At 37.5% G+C, this 17608-nt stretch overlaps 2 protein-coding genes across 4 annotated transcripts in view; both read right to left on the bottom strand.

Annotated features, from left to right (window-relative positions):
• Positions 1–6018: 6018 nt before the first annotated feature.
• On the bottom strand, positions 6019–12745 carry LOC107586245 (alpha-2-macroglobulin-like). 3 transcript variants are annotated; one of them, XM_016273509.1, is made up of 22 exons: positions 12600–12745; positions 12335–12514; positions 12106–12196; positions 11821–12018; positions 10814–10910; positions 10472–10697; positions 10275–10401; positions 10082–10203; positions 9329–9380; positions 9144–9227; positions 8882–9058; positions 8718–8793; positions 8399–8555; positions 7943–8017; positions 7694–7856; positions 7379–7572; positions 7085–7297; positions 6874–6995; positions 6682–6772; positions 6521–6583; positions 6256–6361; positions 6019–6174 (listed from the first exon to the last, which is right to left on the bottom strand). In XM_016273509.1, exons 1-22 carry the CDS (start codon positions 12630–12632, stop codon positions 6134–6136), a joined length of 2688 nt encoding a protein of 895 aa, XP_016128995.1. In that variant the 5' UTR covers positions 12633–12745; the 3' UTR covers positions 6019–6133. The 3 variants fall into 3 exon arrangements, with proteins under 3 accessions (XP_016128995.1, XP_016128997.1, XP_016128996.1); XM_016273511.1 differs by having other exon boundaries at positions 11908–12018; XM_016273510.1 differs by having other exon boundaries at positions 10814–10913; positions 11821–12012.
• The window catches only part of LOC107586287 (ovostatin homolog), an 11378-nt gene continuing 6419 nt past the window's right edge, over positions 12650–17608 (bottom strand). Inside the window, exons 6-18 of the mRNA XM_016273571.1 lie at positions 17188–17338; positions 17037–17089; positions 16770–16790; positions 16495–16663; positions 15464–15548; positions 15269–15389; positions 15043–15163; positions 14802–14911; positions 14506–14664; positions 14035–14256; positions 13740–13952; positions 13120–13269; positions 12650–12721 (exon numbers count right to left, since the gene is read on the bottom strand). Of these exons, the coding sequence (XP_016129057.1) occupies positions 12650–12721; positions 13120–13269; positions 13740–13952; positions 14035–14256; positions 14506–14664; positions 14802–14911; positions 15043–15163; positions 15269–15389; positions 15464–15548; positions 16495–16663; positions 16770–16790; positions 17037–17089; positions 17188–17338 (1647 nt within the window). The remainder of the gene's footprint in view (positions 12722–13119; positions 13270–13739; positions 13953–14034; positions 14257–14505; positions 14665–14801; positions 14912–15042; positions 15164–15268; positions 15390–15463; positions 15549–16494; positions 16664–16769; positions 16791–17036; positions 17090–17187; positions 17339–17608) is intronic.

Raw genomic sequence — 17608 nt, 5'->3', positions numbered from 1 at the left:
TAGTGGTGGGAGGAATTTAAACTGGTCAGTGGTGGAAAAAACGAAAAAGGAGAAAGAAGAGTTGGAGTGAGATCTCAGGAACTGATAGTGATAAGGAGCAGCGTAATATAAGAAAAAGGAAGGAAGAATATCAGGTAATGTTGAAGTTTGCATCTGGTGCTGTTGGTGTAATCAATCCATTGAAAATTACCAAAGCTATAAAGGAATCGATTGGACAGATCGAATGCGCGAAAAATTTGAGGGATGGTAAGTTACTGATAATATGTAAGGATAGTAGTCAACAAAAGGCAGCGCTCGGACTAAAAACATTGCTTGGTCAGAAGGTTACATGCACAGTGATGGAAAGAAAGAAGTGGGTAAGAGGAGTAATATATGGTGTACCGACTGATATGTCTGTTGAAACGATCCAAGGAGGAGTAAAAGGTGCTGTGGTGAAAGAGGTGAAACGGCTTAAGTGTGTTAGGAACAAAGAAAGGGTTGACAGCCTTCCGGTTATGCTGCATTTTGAGGATAAAATGCCTGAAAGAGTATACATTGGATTTCTTAGTTATGCAGTTAGAGAATACATCCCTCCGCCACTGAGGTGCTACAATTGTCAGAAGTATGGAGGTTACAGTGCAGGTTATGGGGGATGTCAATACAGGAAAGAAGCTGCGAAAGTTCAAAATGTGAGAGCGACAGAAGGTCTGACTTATGCAGAGGCTCTCAAAAAGGTTCAGATGTCTAAATCTAAAAGTGATGAAAGAATGGAACGGAATCTTCCAATTAATGAATTTGACCATAGAAGAGGAACTATGAATTGAAAACTTATGGTAAATGATCAGATTTCATTTGTTACATTTTTGGCAGAGGTAGTGAATTGCTCAGCACAAACTGAGAGTAGAACTGAGAGGATTAAAATTATTATTAGGGCTGCAGAAAAATATCTGGATGTTGAGGGGGTTTCAGTAGATAGAAATTATTATACCACTAAGCAAAGAAGAAGTTAAGGTTAAAATTAGAACAGCAATAAAAATGAGATGGCAAGAAGTTTGGAATAAGGAGGTGAGAGAAAGACATCTTTATCATATTCAAAATCAAGTTGGGGTTGAAAAAGTAGATCTGTTTAACAGGATTTTGAAGAATTTAAATTTTTTTTCTTTCTATTATTATTATATAATTTTATTAATAATTATTTTTATTTATTTTTTAATTTTTTATTATTTTTTTTTTTTGTTCTTCCTATTCCATCAATGGTCCACACTCCAGCCCAGTAGGTGGCGGGAATGCACCTATCGTTTGTTTGCCAACCGCCATAAAACTCCAAAAGAAGAAGAAGAAGCAGCAGCAGCTCCGTGTCCTGTGTCTTTATTGACTTTAATATTTTCCCTCACCAGGTATGAAATGTATAAACTGTCATGGAAATTCATTTGATATGTCAATGCTGTGAAAATGGCAAATGTCATACTCTAAAGTGTGTAAGTAGTCCGTAAGGAGACGTTTAAAAGTTCGGTTCAACCACATGTGTACCACGCGCTCCACGCGTGAATGCTAAGTTAATGGCGGATAACGTGATTACAGAAATGTGAAAATGGAGTGAATTTACGGATATATAATGTTTTGACAGTTAATATAACAGATAAGAGTTATAAGTTTCAAGTGAAAGTGTTGAAAATAGAAGTCAGTTGTTTCACATGAATAAGTGTAATGAATGTGTTCGTTCAAATAGTATATAAAGAGATATAATTATTTGGAACATGGTACTTATGTTAAAGGGGTCATATGATGCGATTTCAAGTTTTCCTTTCTCTTTGGAGTGTTACAAGCTGAATGTGCATAGGGCTGGGTATCGTTCAAAATTTTTCGATATCGATACCTTGACTTCGATACCGGTTCCTGAATGATACTTTTTTTTTTCGATACCAATTTTATGAAATCAATTTTAACAAGATTACATTATCTAAAAAAAAAATTTGGTTTTATTTTTCAGCTGGTTGGTGTTTATACAAACTCAAAGACTCATCTCCTGAGCCACTGCACAAAGGAACAAAATGTAACCCAACACAATAAATCAGTGCAAAATAGTTTTAATAAAGCTCAAATAGTCTTCAGTTTACACATCTGTTAGGCTACATTTACACTAGTTAGTGTTCGTTTTAAAATGCATAGCTCAGACAGAATCATGATTTCTATTTATTTTCCACTGATTTACTGATGAGCATTAGCAGCTTCCAGCGCTGTCTGCTTGTGTTCTCTCTTCCATGATCGCTGCTCTGATTCAGAGGTAATAACATATTTAATTTCAGCAACATTACATGGCCAAAACACACATTAGATGGCAGGGCCGGATTTACCTATTTTCGTGACGTAAGAAAAACACATTTTTGGGCCCCCTTCCCTATTAATATAATGGACCTAATATTACCACCCAAGCAAACAAAAATATTTCTTAATCAGTGGAAACCGATACAGTGTTTTCTATGTGTGTGTGTGCGAGAGAGAGAGCTGTGTGTGTGTGCGAGAGAGAGCGCTGTGTGTGTGTGTGTGCGAGAGAGAGAGAGCACTGTGTGTGTGTGCGAGAGAGAGAGAGAGAGAGAGAGCTGTGTGTGTGTGTGCGAGAGAGAGAGAGCTGGGTGTGTGTGTGTGTGTGTGAGAGAGAGAGGGGGAGGGCTGTGTGTGTGTGTGCGAGAGAGAGCTGTGTGTGTGTGCGAGAGAGAGCGCTGTGTGTGTGTGTGTGCGAGAGAGAGAGAGCGGTGTGTGTGTGTGCGAGAGAGAGAGAGAGAGGGGTGTGTGTGTGTGTGTGTGAGAGAGAGAGGGGGAGGGCTGTGTGTGTGTGTGCGAGAGAGAGCTGTGTGTGTGTGCGAGAGAGAGCGCTGTGTGTGTGTGTGTGCGAGAGAGAGAGAGCACTGTGTGTGTGTGCGAGAGAGAGAGAGAGAGAGAGAGAGGTATCTTTCCCAGGAGCGTGGAGTGAGACAGGGCTGTTGCTTAAGCCCAATGTTATTTAACATCTACATCAATGAACTGGCGAGCAGTCTGGAGCGATCTGCAGCCCCTGGCCTCACCCTACACAACTCAATGGTAAGGAGCGTTACATTTCTGAAGAGTGCTTGCGGTGTTCGGCCAATCACAATGCACTGGGTCAGCTGGCCAATCAGAGCAGACTGCGCTTGTCGGAAGGAGGGACTTTGTAGAAAACGAAGCGTTTGAGAAAGGCGGGGCATAGAGGACTTACAATAATGTACAGTATTTGAAAAATAATGTGTTTTTTGAACATTAAAGCATGTCAACATATTCTGTTACACAAATACACAAAATAATGATCTTTAAAAAAGCATCATATGACCCCTTTAAGATGTTAGGTTGAGTATCATATGTGGACATTGGATGCCATAAATTAATACGTATTAATAATGTACATTGCATTCCAAATGTTCACTGAAATTATGTGTAATTGGTGGAAATAGTACCTGATGAGAAGCTGTATTTGAGTAGTTTCTTATTTTTCTGCATATTGTGACTTTTTCTAAAGATGTTATTGTGTTTTATGTTTATTGATGTATGAAAATGCAGAAATATTTGCATCAATGCAAAAACAATACACAGACTCAGAAGGTGAAGCAGCAGCTCCGTGTCCTGTGTCTTTATTGACTTTAATATCTTCCCTCTCCAGGTGGTGAGGGCGCTACATTAACATTAATAATTTGAGAATAAAGTATAACAATAATAGTAATTTGCACGGTTTGATGTGATATGAGCTCATTTAGATTAAATCACCATTGGTAGCGCTTTTTATTGTAATGCTATTTTCCTCAGTTGGTCAGAACAAATGTGGCAGACTTGTTACTTATTTGTTCAGATGACAATATATGGTAAATTCTTATTTAGGTCATATATTCCAAGAAGTAGGCTAGAATCTGTGATTGCGAAGTACAATGAATATCCACACGGTGCGTTGACTGACTGCCACACATACTCTTCAGAACATTAGATTCATCCACACTGGAGCTGCGCCGGAGCTAGTCTTGCGTAGCCAGACCTTCAGACTGATGGCTGAAAGTCATCATCTTCTTCTTGTTGCTTTACGGTGGATCGCAGACTTAAGTGCATTACCGCCACCTATATTTCAAATGGACCATTGACACTATCTACAATCTCCTGATTAATGGCTGAAGGTCGTCTTCTTCTTTTGGCGTTTTATGGCGGAGGGAATCTATGGCAGCTTTCATTGGCCAAGGCCCGCCCATGAGGCCGTTTGACTGACATGTCAAACAACCAATCACAGTTCGTTTTGTTTAAGCATCACGTTTCGGGGCGTGGAAATGTCACCACAATAACAGACCGGTGTGTAAAACTTTCAGACATATTTGAAAGATTCTATGCCGTGAACTAAATATTTCATACTTTTGAGAATCCAGCATTTAGTTGATCCTGATAAGCGCTCGTCGTCACAGTTGTAAACATGGCGGCTTTATTCTTTCGTGAGGGGGTTTGGCATCACGGCATCTTGGTTCCAGGCGGAATGTTAAAGAACGCCACACACACGTCTCCCGGAAATCCTGTATAATTCAACCAATCCGATGCCGACTTCGAAACTCCTGAAGTTTTTTCCACTTTTGTGTGCCATATGCATCAGACATTCAGCCAACGGTCCGTGGGCGTGACGTCTGAGGCTGAGACAACGCTGGAGCACAACCCACTGTAAGGATAAAAGAAACTAGAATACTTTATCTTCCTAAATTGAATAACTCTGCGCGCTGAAAAGACCGAACACGCAAGAGACCTTCATCCGCCACTGGATACCTTCCTTGGACCAGGTGCAAGATACAAACCTTACACCCACGCAAGGAAGATAATTCCGCAGACAGCTGCAATTGCAGGTTTTCAAACAGAGATGGCGACAAAGAGGCAAAACTTACGGACTGCAGCTTCAATGTTAACTAGTCTAAAACTAAATTGAAATAAAATAAAAAATCTTTTAATTTTTTTTAATAAAACCCCCACGAAAATCAGAAAAGTAAAAGAAACTAATAAAATAAAAGCTAAATAGAATTAAAAATTTTAAAAATGTAAAAAGTACATAATTAAATTATTAATACTACCTCAATTAAATTGAAAATGGAACATAAAAAAAGTTAATTCAAAATAAAGAAATAATATAATAGTAAATAAACAATCCTTAAATAACACGTATATGGACATAACTTTTTTTTTTATGGACATGTGTGTCTCAACTTTTAAAGTTTGCTCTAGCATGACCTTATTACTAGCATTAGTATATATGAGGCTTTGTATATGAGCATATTAATTAATATGAGGGCAAGGATGTTAATTTAAATTTTTTTTTTTGAAAGATGTGGAAATCATCTAAAAGAACACAGATGGACCACTTTTACAAGACTTTTCAGAATGATAAATTTTACTTGCTCTTTTCATAAAGTCTCAGAGATCGATATACAATAATCAAAGCATTTATATTTTCTGCGAAGAGACAGTGTTATTGCATATTAACAACTAACAAGCATAATATTTTTCTAAATTTATAAAGCCCATAAATGAGCAAAATGAGCTTACGTACATGTACGGCAATGTGTGTGTATATACTGTATATATATATATGTATGTATATGAAACTCTAGATGGCACAGTCCGATAGGTCACTCAATCTGACATAATGACATCATCACATGGCGCAGCTGATTGGTCCTTTTTGTATTAGCAGCCAATAAGCTCGCTGCTCAACATTCATATACTTGGCTAGTGCTTGCTGTAGCAGTTGCAGCAAGCTTCAGAACTCCCTACCTTCCCCAGTTCCACCTGTATAGATCTGCTACGAGGTGATTCATGATTGCTATATCGGGGTTATTTCATATGTTATATGTGCAGCAGCAGTATTTCTAACATGCTCACAGCAGCATGTTGTGGATGTAATTGGCAAAAGCAAGTCTCGGTACTTGCTCTGCTAAAGCAGCAGCATAGCAGATCTATTCCATCAAGACCAAACACATTTCATGTACATTACCATGCCAATCCCTCCGAGAGCTGTCATGACAGAAAAAAATATTCATAATTATTTATGCTAATCCAATATAATAGCACAGAGTAACATATTTAATTGGTGTGAAGACATCTGTTGTCTCTTCTGTGGTATCCTTCCTCAGGCACAGTGATTAAAGTATTCTGCTTCAGACCGCTCACCTGCAAGCAAAATTGAAAAAAGCTGCAATGATGCAGCTTAAACGTCTAGAAATAATTAAGTGCCGAGTAATTTAGACTTACTGGTCTGGTAGTAATCATAGACTTTTACAACCGCTGGCTTGAGGTTTTTAACTGAGAAGATTTGTTTAGTACGTAGTGTTTGGCGGAAGAGCGTGTACTTTTGAACCTGTAAAACATATAAAACTCAAATTACATTAGATTAATCAGTGATATTATATTGCACAGCATTTTTGCTATATTATATAAGGTTTCAAAACAGATTTTATAGTTAATTATTTTAATCACACTGGTTGTCATTATAAACCACACATGTTATCATTCCCACCTCTTGAAGATACATGATCACATGGTCATCTTTGGATTCAACACGATGTACTGATTTCTTTAACTGTGGAAAAACATTTTTAGTGCAAACTAAAATATTAGAAAAGATTTGGGGAAATGTGCAGCATTTACTGTCATGGATGCTGAATTAAACGGCCTTACCGCATCCAGGGAAGAGGGCTCTAGTTTGAAACCAGATAAGAGTTTCATATCTACAATGACCATGTTAGAACTGTCTTGTGTCCCTGTATATCTGAACGGATAACAAAACATATAAAAATATAGAATATTTGCAATAAATAAGTAAAGAATTAAATCTTAACACTGAAGGTGTAAATCAGAATCTGCTCTTACATAATATCTAATACGACATCCAGAATTTGTCCTGTCCCGCTCTGACACAGTCCCACAGTCCTAGCAAAGATTTGTAATGCCTTAGAATCCTTGGGAGTGGGGATATTGTAGAAAAGAGACATCTAGAAGAGAGTCACATTAAAACATTAGGACATCTCTTTAGGCTATCATCATAATGTGGTTTTAATTTGTTTTGCTGCACTTCACAGACCTGCACAGACACACAGCCTGAGCCCTTCACTTCAATGCTGTATTTGGCTGGAACGTTCTGCAGCTGCTTCTCCTGGTACAGTAACTTGTTGTCCTGATTGACATCAAAGTGGTGAGTGTCTGCTGCTGACTGTACAGTCACTGTGCTGGAGCCATCAGAGCTGAACACTTTGGTGGCGTACAAAGACAAAGCCTGAAGAGCCACCACTGTGTCCTGAGAAACAAATGTGTTCAGTAATGTGACTTTTACCCATTATTCAGCAATCATGTGTTTGATTTGAGTAGTTTGAGTCACCTGTGTGGAGGAGAATCCTCCATAGGCATTCTGCTGCTTCACAAGCCAGCTGACAATCCTGTTAGCAAAGCCCAGATCAGCTGTAGTGAGTGAATCTGCAGTGAGAGCAGCTAGCAGCACATATGAGCTGATCTCCACTGCCAGAGAATCAGAGTCATCAGCAGATGCAGACTGAGACCAGTGGAGATGAGACCCTTTAGGACACATGGACAAAATAGACAGTAACTCAACAAGCAAAAAACAAACAAACAAACAAACAAACAAACATTACAGTCATAAAAGACAACAGAAAGTAGCCAGAAACAAATCTCTTACCATCTGAAATAGCAGCATCCTCCAGTTTCTTGAAAAGCTGCTGTCGAGTTGCTTTGTCTTTAGCCAGACTGAAAGTGTAGGCGAGCAGAGCAGTGGTATAAGTGTTTCGGATATCGCCAGCAAAATGCTTTAAGTATGACAGACCTTTGCTCACAGCAGGATCCTACAACAGAAACAGTGCAGGTGACAAATATATAAGAGCCTTATAAAATAGTACAGTTTGTGCTTGACAACATAGACCGTACTGACCATAACTGATGTGTTCAGCTCGAGTAGTGATGCAGTTATATAGGCAGTGATGGTCACACCATCACTTACACCCCCCTAAAATACACAGATAGCAAATAAAGGCATCTATTATGAAAGTGTTCATTTTTAAATAAGCAATTTTGACTTCTTATAACAAGGCAAATTAAAATTAAAACTAAAATTGCTGAAATCATTAAGACTTATTTTCAGACAATATATTTAATTATTCTATATTATTTTTATTTTTTTCCTTTCATAATTTTAAGCAAGCATATACACATTTTGCTTCATTATACCAACAATTTACAAATGGAATAACAACTTACAAATGTTAACAATTTTGTACCTAAAATAAATATATCTTGTTTTAGAAATGTTATGTAATTAATGTAGATATTTATAGTGGAAAACTGACTAAGTTCCCTGATTTATATAAATATTTGTAATATTTTTTACCTTCATTCTGTTATTGAAAAGTTTTCCCCTGCTCTCATATAAACCATATGGTTTTTGGTGGCGTATCAGCCATTGCTTTGAATTCTGAATTTTTTGGGGGTCAATAAAGATGTAACGCTGTGCTTTCCCAAAAGTCCTCAGCACAAATGCGGTCAGCCTGTTAATTGAATTCAATTTAATACATTTATTCAGACTCATCTGGAGATTTGTGATGTGGCTTTTAAGATATTACCATCTTTTGATTTAAAACAATATTCTTTGCTGGACATTTGGGTTTAGTGTAATGGTTTATTTATGAGGTAAAAACAGGAGTTCATACCATGTATTTCCTTCTCCCTTTCCAAATGTAGAATATGATCCATCTGAATTCTCATAGTTGAGTTGCCTTTGATACCCTGTTCAATATTTTGGTTCAGATTATTTTCCTTAAATGTACTGAAAAACATTAGAAATAGTATGAAATCCATCTGAATGGCATCTCACCACTCTTAAGGATGCCGGTGGCTCTCTCTCGGATGGCTGAGGTGAGCTGCTCTGTGTTTTCCAGATACTGCAGAATGTAAATATTGGGAGAAAGAACAGCAATATTTTGTTCTCCACAGCCATACGGCATCTGTAATAATCCGTGAAGATTCCTTAGTGCACGACCCAATATGTCTCCTGCAAGAGGACATGATTGTACATTTCTACATCAGAAATATTCACAAGACGGTACTGATGTAAAGGTATGACTTTTTTTCTTCACCAAGCACTGAAACAGCAGCTCTTCCTGATCCCTCTATCATATTTTTGGGAAATGCCAGCTCTACTTCCTCCAAGAGGTTTTGCCCTGTAAATGGAGGCACAAAAGCAATTCATAAGTCAAATCAAAAGCAATTCATTCTTTCTCATACAACATTTTTATGGCATATATGAGTGCACAGCCATTACCTTTGGGGCAAAGCAGCCAGCTGTGGCTGTTAGTCTTTTTGATTCCTTCAGCCTGAGGAACACAGGTTAATGTTAGCACAGTTTAACCTTTTTAGTTCTTTGACTGCAATGTAAAGGTAGAGTTTTAGATAATTTAACTTGCAATTGCATGCCATGGTTAAAAGTGGCTTCTATCAATTGCAGATCATTGCCAAATTGAAGAGAATTTTGTGTTTTAATGATATGGAAACTGCTCTCACGGTTGCAGCTAGGGCAAATAGTGCAGCTAGACTATTGACAGGCACAAGGTCCAGTGTTTCTCCGAAGCTGGCTTCTTTGCACTGGCTTCCTGTTGATTTTAGAGTCCCAATACAAAGTTTTGATCATGGTTTTTAAAGGTTTGCATGCTCTTGCTCTGAAGAACATATCATGCCTGTTACAGCATCATTGTGTTGCTAGACCTTTAAGATCATCTCAGAGTTTGCTTTTACATTTGAGCATGGAGATTGAGCTTTCTTTGTGGCAGCCCCACATCTCTGGAATAGTCTCCTTTGCATATTAGATCCTGTGACTCAATAGATTTTTAAATCTATGCTGAAAACACAACTCTATAATTGCCCCAACGTGTTGGAACAATGAAGAGTGATGTATATTGTGTTGTGTGTCTATTTGAGTAATTTTTTGAAAAGTACTTTGGTCAACTTTTTTGTTTTAAATGTGCTATATAAATACATGTTGATTGATTGATTGTATTTGCATAATGTTTTTACCCACATTTACACGCAAGCTTTGTGTGACCGTGTCAATGCGTCCTCTCTCTGGCATGCTCACAATCTCATTGTCACACACAGTCTGGGACGCCTCTGCCTCTGCACTGACTGTAATATTCAAGACTCCTACAACACAAGACATGCACATGAACATTGACAACAGAGACTGAAAAAAAAATTTAGACTGGAAAACTCACCGAGAACAGGAGGAGTAAGGATCCATTTAAAGGTTTTTCTTCCATTAGCACACAGACAGGATGAATACTGATCATCAGAGGAGGCTTTGAGAGTGTAGTCTGAGGAAGGAGCTGGAGCCACTTTAACCTGTCAGTCAAACACACATTATCATTGCCATATTTGATATGATTGGATAAGACTGGGTCTGAAGTTTCACCATGATGCACTTGGACAGATAGTTGAAGACAGTGGCCTTCAGCTCAAAGATCTCCCCACGGATGATGGAGTAAGGCAGAGAGAGCTCCAGGAAGAAGGGCTGGAAAACTGTCAGCTGAGCAGGAGGAGCCAGACCCAGACCTTTGGAGGACAGACAGAAGGCCTCCGTGTCCCAAGAGGTGATGGTGTCAGGAACCGTGACAGGAACCTGAGCTGATCCAGAGTCCCTGAAGAGCATTTATTAACATAACATGTATTTATTAACATAACATTTACCAAATGAGTACCAAATATATTTAAAGGGAGTGGCACCTTCAGACTTTTTAACCTATTATTCACTCACCCAACCTCAACAAGTTCCCAGATCCAAGTTTCTGGGAAGAATGTGCGAATGGTTTCCTCGGGTAGAGGTGTGAGAGCAATACCAGTTCCTATACTTCCTGTAGTATTGGCCAGCAAAAAACAAAAGGAATAAACAATGAAAACCTGAACCACCCTATATTGTACTGCAAAATAAAAAATGAGTATTTAATAATAATAATAATAATAATAATAATAATAGTATTACCGCATGGTGAACCATGAGGGACAAGAGATTCTAAATTATTTTCATTAACAATTAAAAAAATTGGGAAGATAACTGGCACGTTGACACATTTGTTCCCAAATGAATGTTATAAGCGACCCAAACTCACAGCACTTGCAGCGATGGAGTTTGTTTGGAGCAGCATTTACTGTTAACTGAGCCACTCTGAGCCACTGAAAACAATGAGCTGCTCGTGTGTAAATGGAAACAGTCCCACGCAACACTTCAGAGCAGAGTCCTGCATTGGTCTTGTTTGATAAACACGCACCCGCATTTAAGAAAAATTAACAGACATGCAGCCCAATATGTTTAATATAAATAGATTAAATATACAGAAAGCGAGCCTTTTTTCAACAATGCTCAGTGCTGCAAATCATGCTGTAATTAAGCCTTTAACAGTCTTCAGACAGGCCGTGAACACAAGCACAGGACTGTTTGAAAGCAGCTGACTATCAGTGTGTACTGTATTGAGTCGAAATAGTCTTGGCTATCGCAACCCGCCCGTTTTTTTGTTGTTGTTGTAGCATTTGATGCTTAGCAAGTGTTAATTTTGAACCTGAGATGCTAAGGTTGTCCCATACACAGCTGCTAGATGTGCTGTCAAAAGCAATCAATATATGAACATTTCATACATTTAAAAATGCACCATGTTGCAGTTTTAGTAATTGTTTAAGGCCATTTCGAGATTTACATGGGTCCTAATTCTCAGGTAGGAAAAAACTGAAATATGTAGACTATAACTGTGGCAAAATCATATTCCTGACCAACTCCAGCTGCTCCAACTGGAAATCCTAGACCCATTGGACTCATTCCAGCCCCTGGACCCACTGCACCTGGCGGACCCACTGCACCTGGCAGACACACTGGACCTATTGGACCTGCTCCAACTCCAGCATTTCCTGGGATAGCTCCTGCCATGCCTCCATAAGATGGTGGGTGAACAAAACCCATAGAACCTGGAACTTTACAGGACATTTACTTTACAGTTAATTTTTTTAGAACACATCCAAGGTACAAACATATAGAGAGAAAATAAACAGATGTCTTACCACCAAACATTCTCTGATAAAATGCATCTCTAAATTTAATACAGGATGGCATTTTAATAATCAAATTTGTCACCACCTTCAATCCCATGTTCTTATCCAGATGACAATGTAAAAAGGCAAGAGACAATATGTGTTACTAAAAGTATTTGCGATGCTAACTGTATATTTTTTGTCTCAAAACATTAATCAAAATAAACCTTTTAAATGAAACAAGATTTTAAATAGTTACCCTGAAACTCGCATAGACAGCATCTGCCTTACTCTCTGAGGGGTAAGGGTAGAATGGCATTGGTGTATATGGAGGTGGAGGAAGAAGAGACTGAGAACTTTTTATAGATCCAATATTAAAGCAATCCTCTTGATCTTCAATGTCATATGGAAAAAGCCTGGCTGGCAACAGCTTAAAAACCTGCAGAAGGATGGAGCAAATAGTGATTTTGGAATTTTATTATGAAAAGTGTCAAAACTGAAGACAGGTCTGAAATATATATTACTTTGTCAGCATCTAGATGTTTCCCGGACTCCATGATCCGGACGCTCTGATCTACAGTACTGAGGCCACACAGTGAACCAGGCTGAGCTGAGATCTGTAGAGTGTTTTCTTCACCAGGAACCGCTGTAGTCGGAGAAAACTGCAGTGACACCTATGACACACAGTGGTCCAGTCTTTAATTTTAAAACAAAATCGAAGTATTTCAAGCAATCATTACTAAATACTCTGACTAATTATTATATGGCTATCAGGAATACTGCTGATATGGCATTTAGAGGATTCTCAGATCTAATATTTCCTAATGTTTGCTGTCATCCAAGGCAATGCTGTTTATCAATCCACTCATCCACATAACTGAAACCAAAGTCTCCCTCGAAATCGTCCATTACAATGCTAAAAAACAATCAACTAAGCTTAGCAAGAATTTTATAATTAAAATAGTAATTTATTGATAAATTGGTATTTTGGAATTTTATTATGAAAAGTGTCAAAACTGAAGACAGGTCTGAAATATATATTACTTTGTCAGCATCTAGATGTTTCCCGGACTCCATGATCCGGACGCTCTGATCTACAGTACTGAGGCCACACAGTGAACCAGGCTGAGCTGAGATCTGTAGAGTGTTTTCTTCACCAGGAACCGCTGTAGTCGGAGAAAACTGCAGTGACACCTATGACACACAGTGGTCCAGTCTTTAATTTTAAAACAAAATCGAAGTATTTCAACCAATCATTACTAAATACTCTGACTAATTATTATATGGCTATCAGGAATACTGCTGATATGGCATTTAGAGGATTCTCAGATCTAATATTTCCTAATGTTTGCTGTCATCCAAGGCAATGCTGTTTATCAATCCACTCCTCCACATAACTGAAACCAAAGTCTCCCTCGAAATCGTCCATTACAATGCTAAAAAACAATCAACTAAGCTTAGCAAGAATTTTATAATTAAAATAGTAATTTATTGATAAATTGGTATAAGTATTTCAACATTTCCTATTCACATACACATTTATTTGGTGAGTAGCATGTAATAAGTCAGCTGGTCATTACTGCAAAATAAACTCAGAGACTGTACATTCTTACATCTTTTACATACATGCAATCTCCATATTTTAATGGACTCAGCCAGCATACCTTGTTTTCAAAACATTTCTCAATTTGAAATGTTCTGGAAGCAGCTAGTACAATTTCACTGGGCGGCACACAGTATACGAGAAACTCCATCTTAGGAGCCATCCGGGCACGAACAGGGACTTTAAACATCACTTCTCCCTCCACTACTCCATCAGAGCCTTTCACCTCAATGTTCTTATAGCCATTGTAGACTATCTCTTCTCTGGATGAAACCTGAAAAAGTGAAAAGCACAGCGAATTAAATAGCTGAATGCAAAAATGTTTGTGCAGTGTTCAGCTTAATTCCTGCACCCACCAGGCAGACTATGGTAACAGAACCACTTTCAACAGTCTCTCCAGCAATAGTGTACTGCACGGTTACTGAGATCTCCTCCTCGCATTTCAGCGGTTCTTCTAGAGACTTTATAACCAGCTGACTCGCTTTTTCTGGGCTTTCTTTGGATTTTATTTGCAGAGTTTTGAATGCAGATTCAAAGATGAATGGACTACCAACCTGACTGGTGAATGACGCATATGCCTGTCAGGAGCAGATCAATAAAACACACAGTCAGGAAAATCAGCTGCAACTGATTAAGATAAATGCAGAAATAACTGAACGCCTAAGGATTTGCACTGGTGAATGAATATCACCGCTGCAACCATGAGTGAAACATTTATTTCAGCAGTACTATGCTTGAATTCATCTATTATACATTGTTTTGAATGGACAGCATCTGCTACGCAGCACAAAACTAACATAGCCTATGCATACAAATGATACGCTCACCGATACATAAATAGATGTACTTATCGCAAGGGACGTATCAATTATGAAATGGGCCAACCCATTGATGTCTGTGGTAAGTTCTTGAGGCTGAGACAGGTCATGTTGAACAACAACCTTAAAGTAAGGAAATGGGGTTCCTTTGGAGAACTCAACTTTAACCTGGTGGAAAAACAGAACCTCATCAAGGACATGCATTAGTCAAACAAAATGCAGATAAAGATTATTAAATGAAAAAGCCAAGTCAAAATGATGATTGTTTATACATTTAGAAACAAGAAAGTCTAATTCCCTGTAACCTTTGCTTGTATGACTGATCCTTTCTCAAAGAACTCTGGCAGGTCAATAAATTTGATGCTACCAATAGTATAGGTCAAAAACACATTTTCAGTCCTTTCCATTGAGATGTCTGGAAAACATAAAAAGGTAAAATGGTGAAATCTTCAGCACAACCCATCAAGTATGAACAATTTTCGATTTATCAGTGCATTGAGCTCTTTTGTTTTCATACAAACATGTTAGATTTTACATTTTACAAACCTGTCCCCTCTTCAGTTACTGATACAGTGAAATGAAGAGACTGTGGCATGAAATACACTTCTGAACTTCTGATGAAGAATGAAATGGGGAACATCTCAGAGACACAGCCTGTCTCATTTAGCTAGAAAATAATAAAAATAATAATAAAACATTTTATATATATATATATAAATAATTAATAGCATAAAAATTAAAAAGAAAACAATGAACATTTAGTCATACTTACTACTGCTATCCTATTAACACAGAGTGGAGTATGATACTGATAGGGATAATAAATACCGACTGGCATGGTTTTGCAGAGTCCCATCTTCACATTACCTTGGACAGGATGTCCATGGATGTATCTGTTAAAGACATACTGTTAACTGATCTTCCTGCCTAACGTATGTGTTCAAATGTAATGTTCAAATTACCTCACCTCCCACATACCCCCAGCTTTACTTCCTCTTCATTCGCTCTCACTGTCTTTGGTTTGTGTAATTTCACATCGAATTTTGGTAGAACTGAACCACAAAGACAGTTGTGACATTAGCCATTTTTAGCAAAGGTAAAAAGACAGGAAAATATAAGAAAACTGACTCAGTATGCAATCAAGTTTCTTTATTGGCATCTATCATTTCATGAAGAACCTTTAACATCCATGAAAACTTTTCATTTCACAAAATGTTCTTTAGATAATTAAAGCAATCATTCACCCAAAAATGAAAATGTTACTGAACATTTACTTACCATCAAGCCAGTGAATTAGTGCCATCAGAATGACAGTCTAAACAGCGGACGAAAACATCACAATAATCCACATGAATCCAGTCCATATTGTAAAGCTAAAAGCTCCATGTTTGTTAGAAATAAATCCAAGGTGTTTTAACCTTAAACTGTCCATAATCCATAATCTACTTCCTCCAGTGACAAAGTCCATCCCCTGTTGTCCTCTAACATCAAAATCTACCGACATACAGTATTTGTTTTCACTTTTATCTTAATCTGCATATTTCTCTCCTGATTCAGACGTGACAACTTAATATTGTTGTAATGGAAATAGGACTTAAATTTTAGCCGAAAGCAATGGTTTAAAGTTAAAATAGTCTTTATGATAGATTTATTACAAACACACAGCTTTTTGCAAGATGTTGAGTTGTGTTCATTACATGTGATGCTTTTCTGATCATTCTGACGGCACCCATTCACTGCAGGATACATTGGAGAGAAAATTATGTAATACTAAATTTCTCCAAATCTGTTGTGCTGAAGAAACAAACTTATCTACATCTTGGATGGCCTGTGGGTGACTAAATTTCCAGCAAATTTTCATTTTGGGGTAAACTATTCCTTTAAATTGTTATTCTTTTAAGAACTGTTCACTGAAAGTTAAAAAAAAAAAAAAAAATCCAAAATTGTTCTTCTATGGCATTGCTGTAAAGCATACTGTAAATGTAAGCTAATACTCACCATACTCTTTAACCTGAAAATATTCTTTAATTGTTTGCTTGCTAGTCTCTACAAAAAGCTCATATGAACCAACAGCAGCCTCTGGATTCAGCGTATGGGAAAGTTGCAGAATCTTGCCATGGGTTGATGTGGCATTAATCCACTGATTGATTCTGTTCATTCGATTGTCCTGTTTATATAAGAAGGCATTGAAGACAAACAACATGGCAATAACAGGAACATTTATGCACAAAAAATGTTTCTGTAAAAGGGGGAAAACAATAAATTAAGTTTACCTGCATTGCTACGAGTTTGTACTGTGAATGTAAACAGATAACATTAGGTCTGGTTTGCATAACACTCAGAAATAATAATAATAATTTGCATTGATCAGAAATAATTGACTTTCAACCCACGGCTGTTTACTCAGAGGTCCAAGTCTGAAAGTGCATTTCAGGTACTGTATATTTGTGCAAACATGACCAATAAGGTTGGCTAAACATTTAACATTCATTATCATGCTCTTTTTACCCACAATTAAAAACTTAAAAATTGCAACCTACTGTTTCATCAATTGGCTTCAAATTTAGGTCCACTGTGAAAATCCTGAACTGAACTGTAAAATTGAGGAAGGCATTAAACACCAAGGCCAGTGAAGTGCATGTAAACAGACTGTGATCAGAGCACACTGAGGCTGAATAAAAAGCAAAATACCTGTTTGTCCAGGATTGTAGATTTGTTTATCTGTTTGAATTATTGTAAGTGGATTATATGATATGAATTTGACTTTCCTCTTTTTAATCAGATGAGTGTTTTCCCCTTGAGCTTCCACTTGGATCTCTTGCACTGAATCAGAGTCAGGAGCCTGTTGAACACATGCAGTTTTATCACAAATCAGTATCATCTTTTCTAGGGAGCAAATATCTAAGATATTAATATATTTAACCTGAAAATATTCTTTAAATGTTTTTTTGAGAGTCACAATAGACAATATTCTTCCATTTAGCTATTATAAATTAAAAAAAATATTGTTGAAATTCATGTTGTTGCATGCATATAGGATGCTCAGATTTGTTCTATGTTTACAAATACAGTTTTTAAAAAAGGAAAATATTATTTTAAGACAATGAATATG

Source organism: Sinocyclocheilus grahami, unplaced genomic scaffold (assembly GCF_001515645.1).
Source record: "Sinocyclocheilus grahami isolate Dianchi unplaced genomic scaffold, SAMN03320097.WGS_v1.1 scaffold79.1, whole genome shotgun sequence".
NCBI classification, from domain to species: Eukaryota; Metazoa; Chordata; class Actinopteri; order Cypriniformes; family Cyprinidae; genus Sinocyclocheilus; species Sinocyclocheilus grahami.
This window is presented reverse-complemented; position numbering and strand designations above follow the sequence as displayed.

Coding starts and splice junctions, on each gene's coding strand:
- LOC107586245 (XM_016273509.1), bottom strand. CDS start 12,632: ATGGAGTCCGGGAAACATCTAGATGCTGACAAA. Junction 12,197..12,334: donor CTGTCTATGCGAGTTTCAGG/GTAACTATTTAA, acceptor CATCTGGATAAG/AACATGGGATTGAAGGTGGT. Junction 6,362..6,520: donor TGATCATGTATCTTCAAGAG/GTGGGAATGATA, acceptor TATGTTTTACAG/GTTCAAAAGTACACGCTCTT.